Source organism: Palaemon carinicauda, chromosome 32, assembly GCF_036898095.1.
Source record: "Palaemon carinicauda isolate YSFRI2023 chromosome 32, ASM3689809v2, whole genome shotgun sequence".
In the NCBI taxonomy this organism is placed as follows: Eukaryota; Metazoa; Arthropoda; class Malacostraca; order Decapoda; family Palaemonidae; genus Palaemon; species Palaemon carinicauda.
Genome location: NC_090756.1, coordinates 20,632,349 through 20,651,448, shown reverse-complemented (window position 1 = coordinate 20,651,448; position 19,100 = coordinate 20,632,349). Strand labels below are relative to the sequence as shown.

At 45.6% G+C, this 19,100-nt stretch overlaps 1 protein-coding gene across 1 annotated transcript in view; it reads left to right on the top strand.

Moving 5' to 3' along the window:
- Positions 1 to 18,773, top strand: part of LOC137625306 (alanine aminotransferase 1) — a 66,603-nt gene extending 47,830 nt beyond the window's left edge. The window contains exons 7-12 of the mRNA XM_068356135.1: positions 13,335 to 13,455; positions 14,285 to 14,406; positions 15,048 to 15,233; positions 15,360 to 15,508; positions 16,768 to 16,880; positions 17,189 to 18,773. Of these exons, the coding sequence (XP_068212236.1) occupies positions 13,335 to 13,455; positions 14,285 to 14,406; positions 15,048 to 15,233; positions 15,360 to 15,508; positions 16,768 to 16,858 (669 nt within the window). The 3' untranslated portion in view covers positions 16,859 to 16,880; positions 17,189 to 18,773. The remainder of the gene's footprint in view (positions 1 to 13,334; positions 13,456 to 14,284; positions 14,407 to 15,047; positions 15,234 to 15,359; positions 15,509 to 16,767; positions 16,881 to 17,188) is intronic.
- The last annotated feature ends 327 nt before the right edge of the window (positions 18,774 to 19,100 follow it).

Sequence of the window (19,100 nt, the reverse complement as noted above, 5' to 3'; positions counted from 1 at the left end):
ACTTTGCCATCGTGCATTTATTTCTCATCCATTCCCTCTGTCATTTTCCTGATTGCTGTCAAATTTAGTTTTTTCAATATTAAACTTACCCGGTGATCATATAGCTGTCAGCTCTGCTGCCCGACAGAAAAACCTAAGGACGAAATACGCCAGCGATCGCTATACAGGTGGGGGTGTACATCAACAGCGCCATCTGTCGAGCAGGTACTCAAGTACTCCATGTCAACACAGAACCAATTTTCTCTCTGTCGTGCCACCGGCAAGACCTACTAAATACGCTGTTGTTTTCTGGATTGATTTTCACGTTATTTGGTGAAGTATTCATTTCTGGTTATTAGCTATCGCTGTGCAGAAGTTATCTTCAATACTTCCTTGCATTCTTTTATTGGATTTTGGATTATTTGTTGACGACTTGGATAGATTTTGAATTCCCCCCTTTGACTAATTCAAGATGTCTGACCCTTCTCAAGTCCCCAAGTACAGGAAGTGTAGCGCTAGGGTCTGTTCAAGGCGTCTTCCGAAGGCCTCTATCGATCCGCACACCGTTTGTTCCAATTGTAGGGGTAAAGCCTGTCAATTGGAAGATCGATGTGAGGAATGCGTTGGGCTTTCGGAATTCGATTTTCAAGAATTCCTGAAATATGCACGTAGGCTAGAGAAGGATAGGATCAGGAGGAGTTCGTCTCGCTCAATTGATTTTTCCTCTCCCCATGCCCCACAACCTATTCCTTCCCCTGTAGTGGTTGCACCCGACCCCCCTGCTAGCTCTCATCAACCTTCGATGGCAGATATGATGCGTGCCATCCAGGCTCTAGGTGAGAGAGTCGAGTCATTGGCGAATGACCGCAATCAACTCATGGCTGACGTCAGGGAGTTGAAAGGTAAAAGTGCAGTGGGAAGTGAAGTGAGTGTTAGTGCAGTGAAAAGTGTCAGTGTTACGCATGAGGGTGCGTCTGTTCGTGCCTGTCGTCCTCCCAGTCCGGGACCTCTTGCAAGCTCCCAAGCCCAGGGGAGAAGCAATGTCGTACGACCAAAGGGTTCGACAGGCTTTAATCAGCGGACAGACGTTCCCTCCGTGGTTTCGGATGTATCTTGCCTAGATCGTCCCACCCACAAGAAGACGAGTGAGCCCGTTCATTCCTCGTCTGCGGAAGAGGTTTCACGCCAGAAACGATGGACCAAGGTCTCACGGCCTCTTAAACGCAAGGTCCCTTCCGAGCAAGTCCAACGGCCCAGGTGTAGCCACTGGGTCAGTTCGGACTCGCTGCAGTCCTCCGACGACTGCACACCTCCTAAGAGAGGCAAAGTGGTACCGCAACAGGCAGTAACTCCGTCTGTTGCCGCACCAGCTGTTGTAGACCCTAAGTGGTCTTTGCTGCAGTCTATGCAGACTCAGTTAGCTGCTGTTATGCAGGAGTTTCGTGCGGAGAAGGTTGACGCTGCACCCGTTAGCCTACAACCTACCACGGTTGTGCGCCCAGCAGACGCTGAGGCTGCCTGCTCCCACACTCCGGCTGTGAGAGCTCCTCCACCCATGCGCAGTCGACCCTGCCAGACGCATGCTGACGTTCACAGACGCACGGAACCCTCCGTTGACGTGCGTGTGCTACCACAACAACAGGAGGGTGGAGTTAAGCTGCCGTGTTTTGACGCGGTGCGTCAGCCTCCGCAACCCACGGTGGTCTCCGCTATCCGTCCACTGTCGGGAGTAGACGCTTTGCGCACCCACTCAGCTATGGTTGTTGCCAGTTCTCAGACTGACCAACAGTGGCATGATGTTGGATCCAGTGCAGCCACGCATGCACCCGTGCTGCCGGACTCAGCCGTCCAGCTGTTACCTACTCCGTTGCCTCTTCCTCCTCAACATTCAGACGATGGACTCTCTGATGATGACGAAGCTGCACATCTTGACGACCAACACTCGGACATCGACGAACCCAAGACCGCACCTCCCTCCTTAGACTTTAGGAAAGTGCTTGCGCTGTTCAAGGATTTATATCCGGATCAGTTTGTGTCTGCAGCACCACGCTCGCCTCCCTCTGAGTTCGCTTTAGGCATGCAGTCAGCAACACCTGCCTTTACGAAGCTCGTACTCGCTCGCTCGTCCAAGAGAGCTTTAAGGGTACTGGGAGAGTGGTTGCAGTCCAAGAAGCAACTTGGGAAGACATCCTTCATGTTTCCCCCGGTCAAGCTTGCTTCCAGATCTAGCGTCTGGTATGCCACGGGAGAAGTTCTCGGCTTGGGAGTTCCTGCCTCTGCCCAGGGCGACTTCTCAAGTCTGGTAGACTCTCCCCGCAGGCTGGCTATGAGACGCTCCAAGATTTGCTGGACTCCTTCGGATATGGACCATCTTATGAAGGGAGTTTTCCGTGCATTCGAAGTCTTTAACTTCTTGGACTGGTGTTTGGGAGCGTTGAGCAGGAAGACCTCCCCTTCTGATAAGGAAACTTCCATGCTCATTATGTCCTGCATGGACAAAGCCATACGGGATGGTTCTAGTGAGCTTGCGGCTTCTTTCGTGTCCGGGGTCCTCAAGAAGCGGGATCACCTTTGCTCCTTCTTGTCAGCTGGAGTCACCCCATGTCAAAAGTCGGAGCTTATGTTTGCTCCTCTCTCGAAGTGTCTCTTCCCTGAAGAGTTGATCAAGGAGATTGCCGCCTCCTTGATCCAGAAAGACACTCATGACCTGGTGGCGTCATCCGCTCACAAAGCCACCCCTTTGCCCTCCGTGCCTAGACCCAGGATGGACACTCCAGCGTCAAGGTTCATTCCGCCCTTTCGTGGCAGAGCCTCCAGCAGAGGAGGTGCTCGTGCCGGAAGTCAACGTGGGAGCAAGAAGAAGGGTTCCAAGTCCTCTAGAGGCAGAGTCTGACTGCCACCTTCTTTAGACAGCAGTGGGAGCCAGGCTCAAGAACTACTGGCAGGCCTGGGAGAACAGGGGCGCAGACGCACAGTCTGTGAAGTTGCTCAGGGAGGGGTACAAGATTCCATTCTTGCGCAAGCCCCCTCTAGCAACAACTCCCTTCGACCTCTCTCCCAGGTACAGAGAGGAGGACAAGAAACTAGCTTTACAGCAAGAGGTGTCTCTCTTACTACACAAGGGAGCGGTAGTCATAGTCCGGGACCATCAATCCCCGGGCTTCTACAACCGCCTCTTCTTAGTGCCGAAGAAGACAGGAGGGTGGAGACCGGTGCTAGACGTCAGTGCTCTGAATGTCTTTGTCACAAAGCAGACGTTCACCATGGAGACGACAAAGTCGGTTCTAGCATCGGTCAGGAAGGAAGACTGGATGGTCTCGTTAGACCTAAAGGACGCTTACTTTCACGTCCCCATCCACCCAGATTCCCAACCTTTTCTAAGGTTCGTTTTCGGGAAGGTTGTATACCAGTTCCAAGCCCTGTGCTTTGGCCTAAGCACGGCACCTCTAGTTTTTACCAAACTGATGAGGAATATTGCCAAATTCCTGCATTTGGCAAACATCAGAGCCTCCCTCTATTTGGACGACTGGCTTTTAAGAGCTGCGTCAAGTCGTTGCTGTCTGGAGAATCTACAGTGGACTCTGGATCTGACCAAGGAATTGGGTCTCCTGGTCAATATAGAAAAGTCCCAACTCGTCCCATCCCAAACTATAGTATACCTAGGAATGGAGATTCAGAGTCAAGCTTTTCGGGCTTTTCCGTCGGCCCCCAGAATCAGTCAAGCCCAAGAATGCATCCAGTCCATGCTGAAGAAGGACCGATGTTCAGTCAGACAGTGGATGAGTCTGATAGGGACGCTTTCATCACTGGACCAGTTCATCGCGTTAGGGAGACTCCACCTCCGCCCCCTTCAATTTCACTTAGCTGCTCACTGGAGAAAGGACAAGACGCTAGAAGCGGTCTCGGTTCCTATTTCCGAGAAGATGAAGTCTTCACTGACTTGGTGGAAGAACAACATTCTTCTCAGGGAGGGTCTGCCACTGGCTGTTCAGACCCCCGACCACCTTCTCTTCTCGGACGCATCGGACACGGGCTGGGGTGCGACATTGGACGGTCGGGAATGCTCGGGCACGTGGAATGCGGATCAAAGCGAGTTGCACATCAACTGCAAGGAGCTACTGGCAGTTCATCTGGCCTTGAGAAGCTTCAAGTCCCTCCTTCTAGGCAAGGTGGTGGAGGTGAACTCCGACAACACCACAGCCTTGGCGTACATCTCCAAGCAAGGAGGGACTCATTCGATGACGTTGTACGAGATCGCAAGGGACCTCCTCACCTGGTCAAGAGATCGAAACATATCCCTAGTAACGAGGTTCATTCAAGGCGACATGAATGTCATGGCAGACCGCCTCAGCCGGAAGGGTCAAATCATCCCAACAGAGTGGACCCTTCACAAGAATGTATGCAACAGACTATGGGCCTTGTGGGGTCAGCCTACCATAGATCTGTTCGCAACCTCGATGACCAAGAGGCTCCCAATTTATTGTTCACCGATTCCGGACCCAGCAGCAGTTCACATAGATGCCTTTCTTCTGGATTGGTCCCATCTAGACCTTTATGCGTTCCCCCCGTTCAAGATTGTCAACAGAGTACTGCAAAAGTTCGCCTCTCACGAAGGGACAAGGTTGACGTTGGTTGCTCCCCTCTGGCCCGCGAGAGAATGGTTCACCGAGGTACTGCAATGGCTAGTAGACGTTCCCAGAACACTTCCTCTAAGAGTGGACCTTCTGCGTCAGCCGCATGTAAAGAAGGTACACCCAAGCCTCCACGCTCTTCGTCTGACTGCCTTCAGACTATCGAAAGACTCTCGAGAGCTAGAGGCTTTTCGAAGGAGGCAGCCAGAGCGATTGCTAGAGCTAGGAGGACATCCACTCTCAAAGTCTACCAGTCGAAGTGGGAAGTCTTCCGAAGCTGGTGCAAGTCTAAATCAGTATCCTCAACCAGTACCTCTGTAACTCAGATAGCTGACTTCCTTTTATACCTAAGGAAGGAAAGATCCCTTTCAGCTCCCACGATCAAGGGTTACAGAAGCATGTTGGCAGCAGTCTTCCGTCACAGAGGCTTAGATCTTTCCAACAACAAAGATCTACAGGACCTCCTTAAGTCTTTTGAGACCTCGAAGGAGCGTCGGTTGGCCACACCAGGTTGGAACTTAGATGTGGTACTAAGATTCCTTATGTCAGCAAGGTTCGAACCACTCCAATCAGCCTCTTTTAAAGATCTCACTTTGAAAACACTTTTCCTCGTCTGCTTAGCAACAGCTAAAAGAGTCAGTGAGATACACGCCTTCAGCAGGAACATTGGATTTACATCTGAAACGGCTACATGTTCCTTACAGCTTGGTTTCTTAGCCAAAAACGAACTTCCTTCTCGTCCTTGGCCCAAATCGTTCGATATTCCAAGCCTTGTTAATTGGGTTGGAAATGAACAAGAAAGAGTACTATGCCCGGTAAGAGCTCTTAAGTACTATTTGAAACGTACTAAGCCATTACGTGGACAATCAGAAGCTTTATGGTGCGCCATTAAGAAACCTTCTTTACCAATGTCGAAGAATGCAGTTTCTTATTATATCAGACTTTTGATTCGAGAAGCTCATTCCCATCTGAATGAGGAGGACCATGCTTTGCTGAAGGTAAGGACACATGAAGTTAGAGCTGTCGCAACTTCAGTGGCCTTCAAACAAAACAGATCTCTGCAGAGTGTAATGGATGCAACCTATTGGAGAAGCAAGTCAGTGTTCGCATCATTTTACCTTAAAGATGTCCAGTCTCTTTACGAGAACTACTACACCCTGGGACCTTCGTAGCAGCGAGTGCAGTAGTGGGTGAGGGCTCAACCACTACATTCCCCTAATCCCATAACCTTTTTAATCTTTCTCTTGAAATGCTTTTTATTGTTGTTTTTGGGTTGTCCGGAAGGCTAAGAAGCCTTTCGCATCCTGGTTGATTTGGCGGGTGGTCAAATTCTTTCTTGAGAAGCGCCTAGATTAGAGGTTGTGATGAGGTCCTTTAGTATGGGTTGCAACCCTTCATACTTCAGCTCCTAGGAGTCGCTCAGCATCCTATGAGGATCGCGAGGCTCAGTAAGGAAGACGTACTTAAAAAAGGCAGAGTAATTGTTCAAGTCGACTTCCTTACCAGGTACTTATTAATTTTATGTTTGTTATTTTGAATAACTGCTAAAATGAAATACGAAATACTTGGCTCTTAATGTTAACATATATGCTGGTCTCTACCCACCCCCCTGGGTGTGAATCAGCTATATGATCACCGGGTAAGTTTAATATTGAAAAATGTTATTTTCATTAGTAAAATAAATTTTTGAATATACTTACCCGGTGATCATAAATTAAAGGACCCACCCTTCCTCCCCAATAGAGACCCAGTGGGCCGAGGAGAAAATTGGTTCTGTGTTGACATGGAGTACTTGAGTACCTGCTCGACAGATGGCGCTGTTGATGTACACCCCCACCTGTATAGCGATCGCTGGCGTATTTCGTCCTTAGGTTTTTCTGTCGGGCAGCAGAGCTGACAGCTATATGATCACCGGGTAAGTATATTCAAAAATGTTATTTTCATTAGTAAAATAAATTTTTGAATATACTTACCCGATGATCATGTAGCTGTCAACTCCGTTGCCCGACAGAAATCTACGGTCGGGATACGCCAGCGATCGCTTATACAGGTGGGGGTGTACTCACCAGCGCCATCTGTGGTCAGGTACTCCAGTACTTCTTGTCAACAAGACCTCAATTTTCTCCTCGGTCCACTGGTTCTCTATGGGGAGGAAGGGCGGGTCATTTAAATCATGATCATCGGGTAAGTATATTCAAAAATTTATTTTACTAATGAAAATAACATTTTTCAATATTAATCTTACCCGATGATCATGTAGCTGATTCACACCCAGGGTGGTGGGTGGAGACCAGTATACATGTTAACAAAGAAGCTAAGTATCCCGTATTTCATTTTTATTAGTTATTCAAAATAACAATAAAAAATAAATAAGTACCTGGTAAGGAAGTCGACTTGAGCCATTACTCTGCCTTTAATAAGTACGTCTTCCTTACTGAGCGTAGCGGTCCTCTTAGGATGCTGAACGACTCTTAGGTGCTGAAGTATAAAGGGCTGCAACCCATACTAAAGGACCTCATCACAACCTTTAACCTAGGCGCTTCTCAAGAAAGAATTGACCACCCGCCAAATCAACCAGGATGCGGAAGGCTTCTTAGCCGACCGTACAACCCAAAAACAACAATAAAAGTAATCAAGAGAAAGGTTAAAAAGGTTATGGGATTATGGGAATGTAGTGGCTGAGCCCTCACCTACTACTGCACTCGCTGCTACGAATGGTCCCAGGGTGTAGCAGTTCTCGTAAAGAGACTGGACATCTTTGAGATAGAATGATGCGAACACTGACTTGCTTCTCCAATAGGTTGCATCCATGACACTCTGCAGAGAACGGTTCTGTTTGAAGGCCACTGAAGTAGCCACAGCTTTCACTTCATGTGTCCTTACCTTCAGCAAAGCAAGGTCTTCTTCCTTCATATGAGAATGAGCTTCTCTAATCAGAAGCCTGATGTAGTAAGAAACTGCGTTCTTAGACATTGGTAGCGAAGGCTTCTTAACAGCACACCATAAGGCTTCTGATTGTCCTCGTAAGGGTTTTGACCTTTTCAGATAGTACCTAAGAGCTCTGACTGGGCAAAGTACTCTCTCTAACTCGTTACCCACCAAGTTGGATAGGCTAGGGATCTCGAACGATTTAGGCCAAGGACGTGAAGGAAGCTCGTTTTTAGCCAAAAAACCGAGCTGCAAGGAACATGTAGCCGTTTCCGATGTGAAACCTATGTTCCTGCTGAAGGCGTGGATCTCACTTACTCTCTTAGCTGTTGCTAGGCATACTAGGAAAAGAGTTTTTAATGTGAGGTCCTTGAAAGAGGCTGATTGGAGCGGTTCAAATCTAGATGACATCAGGAACCTTAGGACCACGTCTAGATTCCAGCCTGGAGTGGACAACCGACGTTCCTTAGAGGTCTCAAAAGACCTAAGGATGTCCTGCAGATCTTTGTTGGAGGAAAGATCCAAGCCTCTGTGGCGGAAAACCGCTGCCAACATACTTCTGTAACCCTTGATCGTAGGAGCTGATAGGGATCTAACGTTCCTTAGATGTAACAGGAAGTCAGCAATCTGGGTTACAGTGGTACTGGTTGAGGAAACTGCATTGGCCTTGCACCAGCTTCTGAAGACTTCCCATTTAGATTGATAGACTCTGAGAGTGGATGTCCTCCTAGCTCTAGCAATCGCTCTGGCTGCCTCCTTCGAAAAGCCTCTAGCTCTTGAGAGTCTTTCGATAGTCTGAAGGCAGTCAGACGAAGAGCGTGGAGGCTTGGGTGTACCTTCTTTACGTGAGGTTGACGCAGAAGGTCCACTCTTAGAGGAAGAGTCCTGGGAACGTCGACCAGCCATTGCAGTACCTCTGTGAACCATTCTCTCGCGGGCCAGAGGGGAGCAACCAACGTCAGCCGTGTCCCTTTGTGAGAGGCGAATTTCTGAAGTACCCTGTTGACAATCTTGAACGGCTGGAATGCATACAGGTCGAGATGGGACCAATCCAGCAGAAAAGCATCCACGTGAACTGCTGCCGGGTCTGGAATCGGAGAACAATACAATGGGAGCCTCTTGGTCATCGAGGTAGCGAACAGATCTATGGTTGGCTGACCCCACAGGGACCAAAGTCTGCTGCAAACATTCTTGTGAAGGGTCCACTCTGTGGGGATGACCTGACCCTTCCGGCTGAGGCGATCTGCCATGACATTCATATCGCCCTGAATGAACCTCGTTACCAGCGTGAGCCTTCGATCTTTTGACCAAATGAGGAGGTCCCTTGCGATCTCGAACAACTTCCTCGAATGAGTCCCCCCCTGCTTGGAGATGTAAGCCAAGGCTGTGGTGTTGTCGGAGTTCACCTCCACCACCTTGTTTAGCTGGAGGGACTTGAAGTTCATTAAGGCCAGATGAACCGCCAACAACTCCTTGCAATTGATGTGGAGTGTTCTTTGCTCCTGATTCCATGTTCCCGAGCATTCCTGTCCGTCCAATGTCGCACCCCAGCCCGAGTCTGATGCGTCCGAGAAGAGATGGTGGTCGGGGGTCTGAACAGCTAACGAAAGACCTTCCTTGAGAAGAATGCTGTTCTTCCACCACGTTAGAGTAGACCTCATCTCTTCGGAAACAGGAATTGAGACCGTCTCTAGCGTCATGTCCTTGATCCAGTGAGCAGCCAGATGATACTGAAGGGGGCGGAGGTGGAGTCTCCCTAACTCGATGAACAGGGCCAGCGATGAAAGTGTCCCCGTTAGACTCATCCACTGCCTTACTGAGCATCGGCTCCTTCTCAGCATGCTCAGGATGCACTCTAGGGCTTGGTTGATCCTTGGGGCCGACGGAAAAGCCCGAAAAGCTCGACTCTGAATCTCCATACCCAGGTAAACAATGGTCTGGGATGGGACGAGCTGGGACTTCTCTAAATTGACCAGGAGGCCCAGTTCCTTGGTCAGATCCATAGTCCATCTGAGATTCTCCAGACAGCGACGACTTGTGGGAGCTCTTAAAAGCCAGTCGTCTAAATAGAGGGAGGCTCTGATGTCTGCCAAGTGAAGGAATTTCGCAATATTCCTCATCAGTCGCGTAAACACAAGAGGTGCTGTGCTTAGGCCAAAACACAGGGCTTGGAACTGGTACACAACCTTTCCATAGACGAATCTCAGGAAAGGTTGGGAGTCTGGATGGATGGGGACGTGAAAGTATGCGTCTTTCAGGTCTAACGAGACCATCCAGTCCTCCTGCCTGACCGCTGCTAGGACCGACTTCGTCGTCTCCATAGTGAACGTCTGCTTGGTGACATAAGCATTGAGCGCACTGACGTCCAGCACCGGTCTCCAACCTCCTGTCTTCTTGGCTACCAGGAAGAGACGGTTGTAAAAGCCCGGGGATTGATGGTCCCGGACTATGACCACTGCCTCCTTTTGTAGCAAGAGCGACACCTCTTGTTGCAACGCTAGCCTCTTGTCCTTCTCCTTGTAGTTGGGAGAGAGGTTGATGGGAGATGTAGCTAGAGGGGGATTGCGGCAGAACGGAATTCTGTATCCCTCCCTCAGCCACTTCACAGACTGAGCGTCTGCACCTCTGCTCTCCCAATCTTGCCAGAAGGTCTTGAGTCTGGCTCCTACAGCTGTCTGGAGAGGAGGGCAGTCAAAACTTGCCTCTTGTGGACTTGGAACCCTTCTTGGACTTGCCACGGTGACTGTCTGCACGGGTACCTCCTCTGCTGGAGGTTCTGCCACGAAAGGGCGGGATGAACCTGGAAGCAGGTGTATCAACTGCTAGAGGGCGGTAAGGTTTAGTCACGGAAGGTAAGGTCTTAGCCTTACGTGCAGAAGAAGCCATGAGGTCATGCGTATCCTTCTGGAGAAGAGAGGCAGCCATCCCCTTAATTAACTCTTCCGGAAACAGACACTTGGACAGAGGAGCAAAAAGTAACTCTGACCTCTGGCAAGGGGTGATACCAGCAGATAAGAAGGAGCACAGATGTTCTCTTTTCTTGAGGACCCCTGATACATAAGAAGCCGCAAGCTCGCCAGACCCATCCCGTATTGCCTTGTCCATGCTGGACATGATCAGCATGGCTGAGTCCTTGTCAGAAGGGGCAGTCTTCCTGCTTAAGGCTCCCAGACACCAATCGAGGAAGTTGAATATCTCGAAGGCACGAAAGACTCCCCTTAACATGTGATCAAGATCTGAAGAGGACCAGCAGATCTTCGAACGTCTCATAGCCAACCTGCGGGGAGAGTCAACCAGACTTGAGAAGTCGGCCTGGGCAGAGGCAGGAACCCCCAAGCCAGGTTCCTCTCCCGTGGCATACCAGACGCCCGACTTAGAAGCCAGCTTGGGAGGAGGAAACACAAAAGAGGTCCTTCCCAGTTGCTTCTTGGACTGCAACCAATCCCCCATAACCCTCAAAGCTCTCCTTGAAGATCTGGCAAGAACAAGCTTGGTGAAGGCAGGCGCAGTAGACTGCATGCCCAGAGCAAACTCGGAGGGAGGAGAACGAGGGGTTGCAGACACAAAGTGTTCAGGGTACAACTCTCTGAACAAAGCAAGGACTTTGCGGAAGTCTAAGGAGGGTGGCGAAGACTTGTGTCCTTCAACATCAGAAGGAGGATCATCAAGATGAGCAGCTTCATCCTCAGAAGCCTCCTCACCCGACAGTTGAGTTGTAAGAGGCAAAGGCAGAGCAGCAAGCTGAACGGCTGAATCCTGCAGAACGGGTGCATGCGTACCTGCGGATCCATCATCATGCCTCTGCTGGACAGACTGTGAGCTGGCAACAACAAAAGCAGAGGGCCGGTGTGAGGGAGGGTCTGCGGTGGGCTGAGGAGCATGCGGTGTGGTATGCAGAGCATGCTGTGAGGCATGCGGCTCATGCTGCATGGCATGCGGCTCATGCTGCATGGGATGCGGCTCATGCTGCATGGTATGCGGCTCATGCTGCATGGCATGCGGCTCATGCTGCATGGGATGAGGCTCATGCTGCATGGTATGAGGCTCATGCTGCATGGAATGCGGCTCATGCTGCATGGAATGCGGAGCATGCTGTAAGGTCTGCAGAGCATGCTGCATGGGCTGAGGAGAATGCCGCATAGTGCTGGAACCCGGCAACTCCCGATGCGGCAGCTCACGCATGTAAGCAGAGGGTGCAGCACGAACATGCGTCTGGCAGTGAGGACTGCGCAACGGTGGAGGAGCTCTCACAGGAGGAGGGGTGTTAACCTTCTCTGCCTGATACTCCTGCATAAAAGCCGCAAGCTGAGACTGCATAGTCTGCAGCATGGACCACTTAGGGTCTACTGTGGTTGGAGCAGAGGCCTGTTGAGGGACCACTCTACCTCTCTTGGGAGGTGTGCAGTCATCAGATGACTGCGGCGAGTCCGAACTGACCCAGTGGCTACACCTGGGCCGTTGGACTAGCTCTGAAGGGACTTTACGCTTGAGCGGTCGTGAGACCTTAGTCCACCGTTTCCTCCTGGAAACCTCTTCCACAGACGAGGAATGTAAGGGCTCATTCGTCTGGGAGTGGAAGGGACGATCCTTAGCAGATACGTCCGCAACCACTGAGGATACATCTGTGCGCCGATCAAGGCCTGCCGAACCCTTTGGTCCTTCGACATTGCTTCTCCCCTGGGCTTGGGAGCTTGCAAGAGGTCCCAGACTGGGAGGACGACTGGCACGCACAGATGTATCCTCATGCGCAACACTGACACTGACACTATGCACAGCACTTGCACTAACACTTCCCACTGCACTCTTCGCTTTCAGCTCTCTGACATCTGCCAAGAGCTGATTGCGGTTACTAACCAACGACTCCACCTTATCACCGAGAGCCTGAATGGCACGCGACATATCAGCCATTGCAGGCTGAGCACTCGTAGCAGGTTCGGGGGTCACCACCACAGGGGAAGGAAAAGGTTGAGGGGCATGGGGAGAGGAAATATCCAAAGAGCGAGAAGAACTCCTCCTATCTCTCTCCTTCTCTAACCTACGAGTATATCTGAGGAATTCATTAAAATCGAATTCCGAAAGCCCAGCACATTCCCCACATCGATCTTCCAATTGACAGGATTTTCCCCTACAATTGGAACATACGGTGTGAGGATCAACAGAGGCCTTCGGAAGACGCCTATTACAAGTCCTAACACTACATCGCCTGTATTTAGGAACTTGGGAATGGTCAGACATCTTGAATTTTAGAAGTAGTCAAAGGGGGAATTCCAAAGTAAAGCAAAGATCGTTAACCAATGAATCAAATTAATACCAAAAGCTTGCTAAGCTAAGGCTAAAGCTTCCTGTACAGCGAAGGCTAAATTTCAGAGCAAATACTTCACCAAATCGTGAACAAAAGACTCCAAAATCAACAGCGTATCCATGTAGGTCTTGCCGGTGGCACGACAGAGGAAAAATTGAGGTCTTGTTGACAAGAAGTACTGGAGTACCTGACCACAGATGGCGCTGGTGAGTACACCCCCACCTGTATAAGCGATCGCTGGCGTATCCCGACCGTAGATTTCTGTCGGGCAACGGAGTTGACAGCTACATGATCATCAGGTAAGATTAATATTGAAAAATTTATTTTACTAATGAAAATAACATTTTTTTTCCTCCTCAAATTCATATTTGAAATTAATAAACTATCAGGACTGGCTGTTTGAGAACCTAGTCTTAATTTTTTTATAATGCTTGTAATAATGATGTCGAAGCTGATTTGTTTTATAGAAGTTACAGTAGAGATTGTTATTACAGGTGTACCAGGATAACGTTTATGCCGAAGGCTGCAAATTCCATTCCTTCAAGAAGGTTTTGATGGAAATGGGAGCCCCTTACAACCAGATGGAACTTGCATCTTTCATGTCTTGCTCTAAAGGTATTTGTTCATTTGCTTGTTAAATACAGTTTTATAGTTTATGCTTGAATGACAAGAAATGTGACATTTTCCTAGTGTAATAGATCTCGACTATTGTCATAAATAAAATTGAAGAACTTCTCTATGGCAAACACACTCCTTGTCAGAGGAAATCAAATTCAATACAATTTCAAATTTTGGAAAGACAAATTTCATGTTGATTTTTTAATTGTTCTCTCATTCATTCTGATTTGTCGTAGTTATGTTTTTCATTGGTTACTCTTTGTGGGATGGGGATGAGATTTGTATTGATTGTTCTTCATAGTCTTCAACTCAATTGTTCATTCTGCAGAAAATCTTCAATGGCTTAAAATTTTAATTTTCCCAAAGAGCCAGGTTTTTGCATCTCACAGACTACACTAGACTTTACCTCCTTATGAAGAACAAAGGCTCTTGACTAAATGTTGATATAGAAAGTAATAATCTATAAATGAAAGAATTTAAAATATTAGATGCAAAAATTATTACACTGAAAATTTTTCATGCAGAATGCAAAACTGTAACCTTGTTACATACCTACTGCTAAGCAGAGCTCCCACTGAAGGTGTATTGAAAGTTTTGCTGCAGTCCCTCCTTGCCTTCCCCACCTGCATTCGTTTCTTCCCCTTATTTTTTTTTTTTTTTCATTCCTACCAATTGTATCTTTACTATCCAACTATTTTTACTATCTTTATATTATTTTGCATAATTTTTTTTTAAACTAGCTGTTCCGGGTAGATATAAATTTGAATGCACATTATACTACTTGGATTGATACCACATTCATGCAGTTGCGATGTCCATCTTGCAGGTTACATGGGTGAATGCGGATTACGAGGAGGCTATGCAGAGATCATCAACGTAGACCCTGCCGTGAAAGCAATGTACCTGAAAAGTATCTCGGCAAAACTCTGTCCCACAACCCTTGGTCAGGTGAGGATCTCGCAAAGGATTTCATGGCTTTAATACCTTGAAATATTTGATTTTTTAATATGTATTGATGCGCTATGTATTGTGCAGTAGTTATAATTACATTATATTCAAGATAGTTTTCTTTGCTGTGAAGGGATATACAGTGCAAGCCGTTTTGCCGATAGTCATAGCTTGATTGCTTAAGTAAGCAGTGTGATTGTTGAGATAGATGCTCCCACAGGCCCCAGTGCAGTGCCTAAATTTCATAAATTAAAATCCAAAGGTTTTATAAAGGATGTGTTGTACACTGAATTAGTTGGTTCTTCTTAATTTGCTTTCGTATACTCGATGATAAATAGCACATATTTGGAACTCTTTTGGGCCCACCTTATAGGAAATTTAGCATTCTTAGAAACCTCTAAAAGCAGCATCATTTTGAAATATTTGACTTCAAAAGCTAGCTCACAACTAAAGAAAAAATAAATTTTTGGCATATAGAATGTCTTTTTTGAGATATATGCTTCCTTAAAATGTCATCGCAAGATATTTATTTGTTAAATACTGGGTTTTAAATGAGGCCATTTTTAGATGTGATTGATGTAAAGAAGCTCTAATCTTAAACCTATTTCTTCTTTGATATAATATTGATCTGATTTCTTTAGGCTGTGATGGAATGTGTCGTCAACCCACCTCGGGAGGGCGAACCATCGTACGAGCAGTTCATGGAAGAGAAAACCAACATCTTGTCTTCTCTGGCCGAAAGGGCAAAGATGATTGCAGAGACCTTCAATTCTGTTCCAGGGATGTCGTGCAATATTGTACAGGGTGCCATGTATGCCTTCCCACAGGTAAGAAGCATGTAACGCAAAAGTTGCACATACTATAGTATACAATTATGAACTATTGTAAGTACTGTACTTTATGTACTTTTTTCTTATAATTTAGTTTATGGCTACATGGTTTTTGTCTTTCAGATCATGTTGCCAGAGAAAGCAAAAGAAGCAGCTGCTGCAGCTGGTCAAGCTCCTGATGTGTTTTATGCATTCCAACTTTTAGAGAACACTGGCATCTGCATAGTTCCTGGTTCAGGGTTTGGCCAACGTCCTGGAACTTACCACTTCAGGTTTGTGTCGATTTTTTTTTTTTTTTTTTTGCCTCTAAGTCTGATTTGTCAGTTGCAGCAAGCAGTATAATGTCAAATGATGTCCAGCAATGTCTTTTCCATTGTAAACAACTCATCCCAAGATGATAAGATGGTCAAATTCAACATAAGTTATGTGGACTTAATTTCAGTTTACGCATAATGGTGACACCTTTTAATGATATGTAGAATTTTTATAGAAACTGATTTATTACCAGCTTGATTTAGAAGATTCATGTAGGTTTATTTTTCTTATTTATAAATATAATTAAATCAATAGAAATGGATTAATTACCAGGTTGGTTTAGAGGGTTAATGTAGGTTAAATTTTTCTATTTCAAATTATAATTGTAATTATTTTACTGCACAGTTGAAGATGTTTAAAAAACCATAGTTATTATTTTACTGAGATTAAAAAATTTTATCCTCAGCAACACCATTACTGCAAAGTATGAGACTATTTTAATACTGTAATTATAAAGAATCCTTTAAAGTCTAGTGAATGTGCTGTAGGTGATTATTAAGAATCTTGTTTGGCTGTTGTGGAATAGTGAAACCTCCCCGACTTACTTTCCGTGTTGTGATTTTGAACTCCGCTCATAGCCCAATAGTTTTCACCAGTGTCCACAACTTTACCTTCTGTGTGAGATAACCTGCAGTCATTGCTAGGGTCTCCCTTGTCTTGCCTTGGAAAGAAAGGGGGTTTGGTTGTTGGTGTTTATGATGAGAGACCTGTCCATTGCTTCTGCCACTTGTGACAGAACCTTAAACCTTTTAAGGAAATTCTTTCATATTAGGATTTAACTACAAATGAGAAGATCCACCAAGTGTACAGATGATTTGACTAGGATTGTGGTGGCCTGTTGGTAACGTCCTTTCCTGGTGATCGCCAGACTGTGTTTCGAATCTTACTCAAACTCGTTAGTTCGTTTTGGTCGCTGCCACCTCACCATCCTTGTAAGTTAAGGATGGTGGGTTTGGGGGAGCCTATAGATTTATCTGCTGAGTCATCAACAGCCATTGCCTGGCCCTCCTTGGTCCTAGCTTGGGTGCTGATCATATGTATATGTGGTCAGTCTCTGGTGTATTGTCCTGCTTGATAGGGCAATGTCACTGCCCCTTGCCTCTGCCATTCATGAGTGGCCTTTAAACCTTTAAAAGTAAAGATACCAGAATGTTTATTGTATAATAGTTTTTGACAAAGTCACTATTCATGATATTTTCTCTATTCTTCCCCTCAGAACTACCATCCTACCTCAGCCTGAAATGCTCAAGACTATGCTCGAAAAGTTCCGCGAATTCCACACAGACTTCATTAAGAAGTACGAGTAACAAGTTCCACTTGCAATTAACTGTAAGTTTTTTAAGTTTTTGTTTTGTGAATCATAAATGCATTGTATTATTAATACTGTTTGTCACTAGAATTTATGATTGATAAGTTGGAGTATTATTACTAGACTTTTTTTTCCAGGTTAGTCCACCATATAAAACTGAAATATTGTTGAAAATCTCTTTATTCACTTTTGTAGATGTTATTATCTCTTTAATTTTAGTATGTACCAAGCAATATTTTGAGAATCTCTTTGTCTCATAATTTTTCTATTATTCCTGAATGGGGGTCGATTTCTGTCCAGTACACTCGAAATTCCTTTGTCTTTCTAGAAGCAATTCGTCCAGACTGTTAAGAAGTCTCCCAGTGTCCCAAGCAAGTACGAATACAAACTTTTGTCATGTATCGTCGTCGAGAACTTGACTCAAGAAGGTTGTTCAAGATTAGGAGTTAATTTTTCACAAGCAGTACCACTCAACACTTCACATCTGTAAAGCTCAATGGATAATGGAGGACTTGGCTACCTAGTGTGAATCACATATAGAAATTATATTTAGATGATGTCAAGGAAAACTTTACATATACCGGTGACAGAATTTGATCGGGAAGACCTTTGCTGATTATTTTTATAGTAATATAATTTCTGAATGCTGTGCATTCACGTTTTCACATATCAGGCTCTAGTTTATATTTTCCCTGTATCTTTTGTACATATTTAACCTACCTGGAATAAAAGCACTCTCACCTATAATTAAATTGGCAACACTATGCTAAACAGTGCCTGAAGGCGAGATGTGAACAGGAGTGATCCTCGCAGAATGAAGTTATTGTCCTGTCCCTGTGACTTACAGTTTTTCTCTTGAAAGAAATCCGTTACAGTCCACTTTTCCTCTTGAGAATTTCCTTTCGAGCCGAGGCCCGTAGAGCATCCTTACGCAATCTTTAATTGGTTTCTGCACCTGTTGAAAATGCACTTTCAGATCTCTTTTGCTGTAGTGCGCAATTTCTCTCAAAATGTAATAATAGCTCAACTGTCATCATACTTATTTCCTTTTGGTTTGATGGTCTGTTTCATTACGAATGCTCAAAGTGTTCAAATGAGATTAATACATATTTTTCACAGAGTAGTTTTGAAGGTTTTGTAAGAGTAGACATATCCCTAAAAATTGATCCCAAGTAATATTAAGGTTTGGAAATAGTGTGTAAGAGGTAAATTTCATTTTCATTGAGGTTTTATTGGTTTTTAATTATTTTCTCATTACAGTAGTACTATTTTTTTCAAGATGACTACTATCCCTTCTGTTGTAAAAAAAAATCAATCGAGGATTATAGTGCTTTTTCATTTTAATTTTTCAATACAAAAAAAGAATAGTTTTCTCCAAGAAATTTCTTTGACTTTATTCTGTTTACATATCTCATTCTTCTTGACACTATGGCAGTGCACAGATACTTCCACATCGCCGTAGACAGTGATTCTTTACGTTCGTGTGTGTGTGTGTGTATACATGTAACCAGTTGTCATGCCTCCCATCGTTAATAGTGTACAGATCATTCCATCATCATTCGTTCAAAATGGACTGGTAAATTCTTATAGTCGCTGTTGAAGAAATTACTCTTTTATCGTGGCCGTGCATTAGCTCGCAAATTTTCTTGGTTTGGTGTAGGGTGCATTTGAAAGAGGACGTCTTGCGATGAGGGAGGCATAACTGTTACTCATGTAAATGTACCTACTGTACATATATATATTTTTGATGTTTATTTTTCTCTTGGTTATTCTTGTGTATTGGTAATTAGATCGTCGTTGATATAAAAGAAGCTGTGATACACCTAAAGTGACTAAGGTCTGATTTTGCTGGGGTAGTGTAATGATAGTTCATGACCCAGTACCCAATAAAATTTCATTACTAGAGCATCAAATTGTGTTTTACTTCAAATGGGATATTTTCCCCTCCCATTTTTATAATCCTAGATGTTATAATTCTCTGGGGAGTGCTTTTTTATCAGTCTGGTTTGGCAATCACCCTGCACACAGTATTAAATATTTGTTTCAGGCTCTACATGGAATATCCTCGTTGAGTTGGGTCTTGAAGAGGGCAAAGAGCATTTTTGGAAAGGATATTATATGCAGAATTAGTATGTGGCAGGAATTATAGAGACATGGTAGTGAAATCAAGATATACTAAGTATAATTGAAGAAGATTATAGACTGCACCTCTGGGAACAAGCAAAGGGAAGATCAGAGAT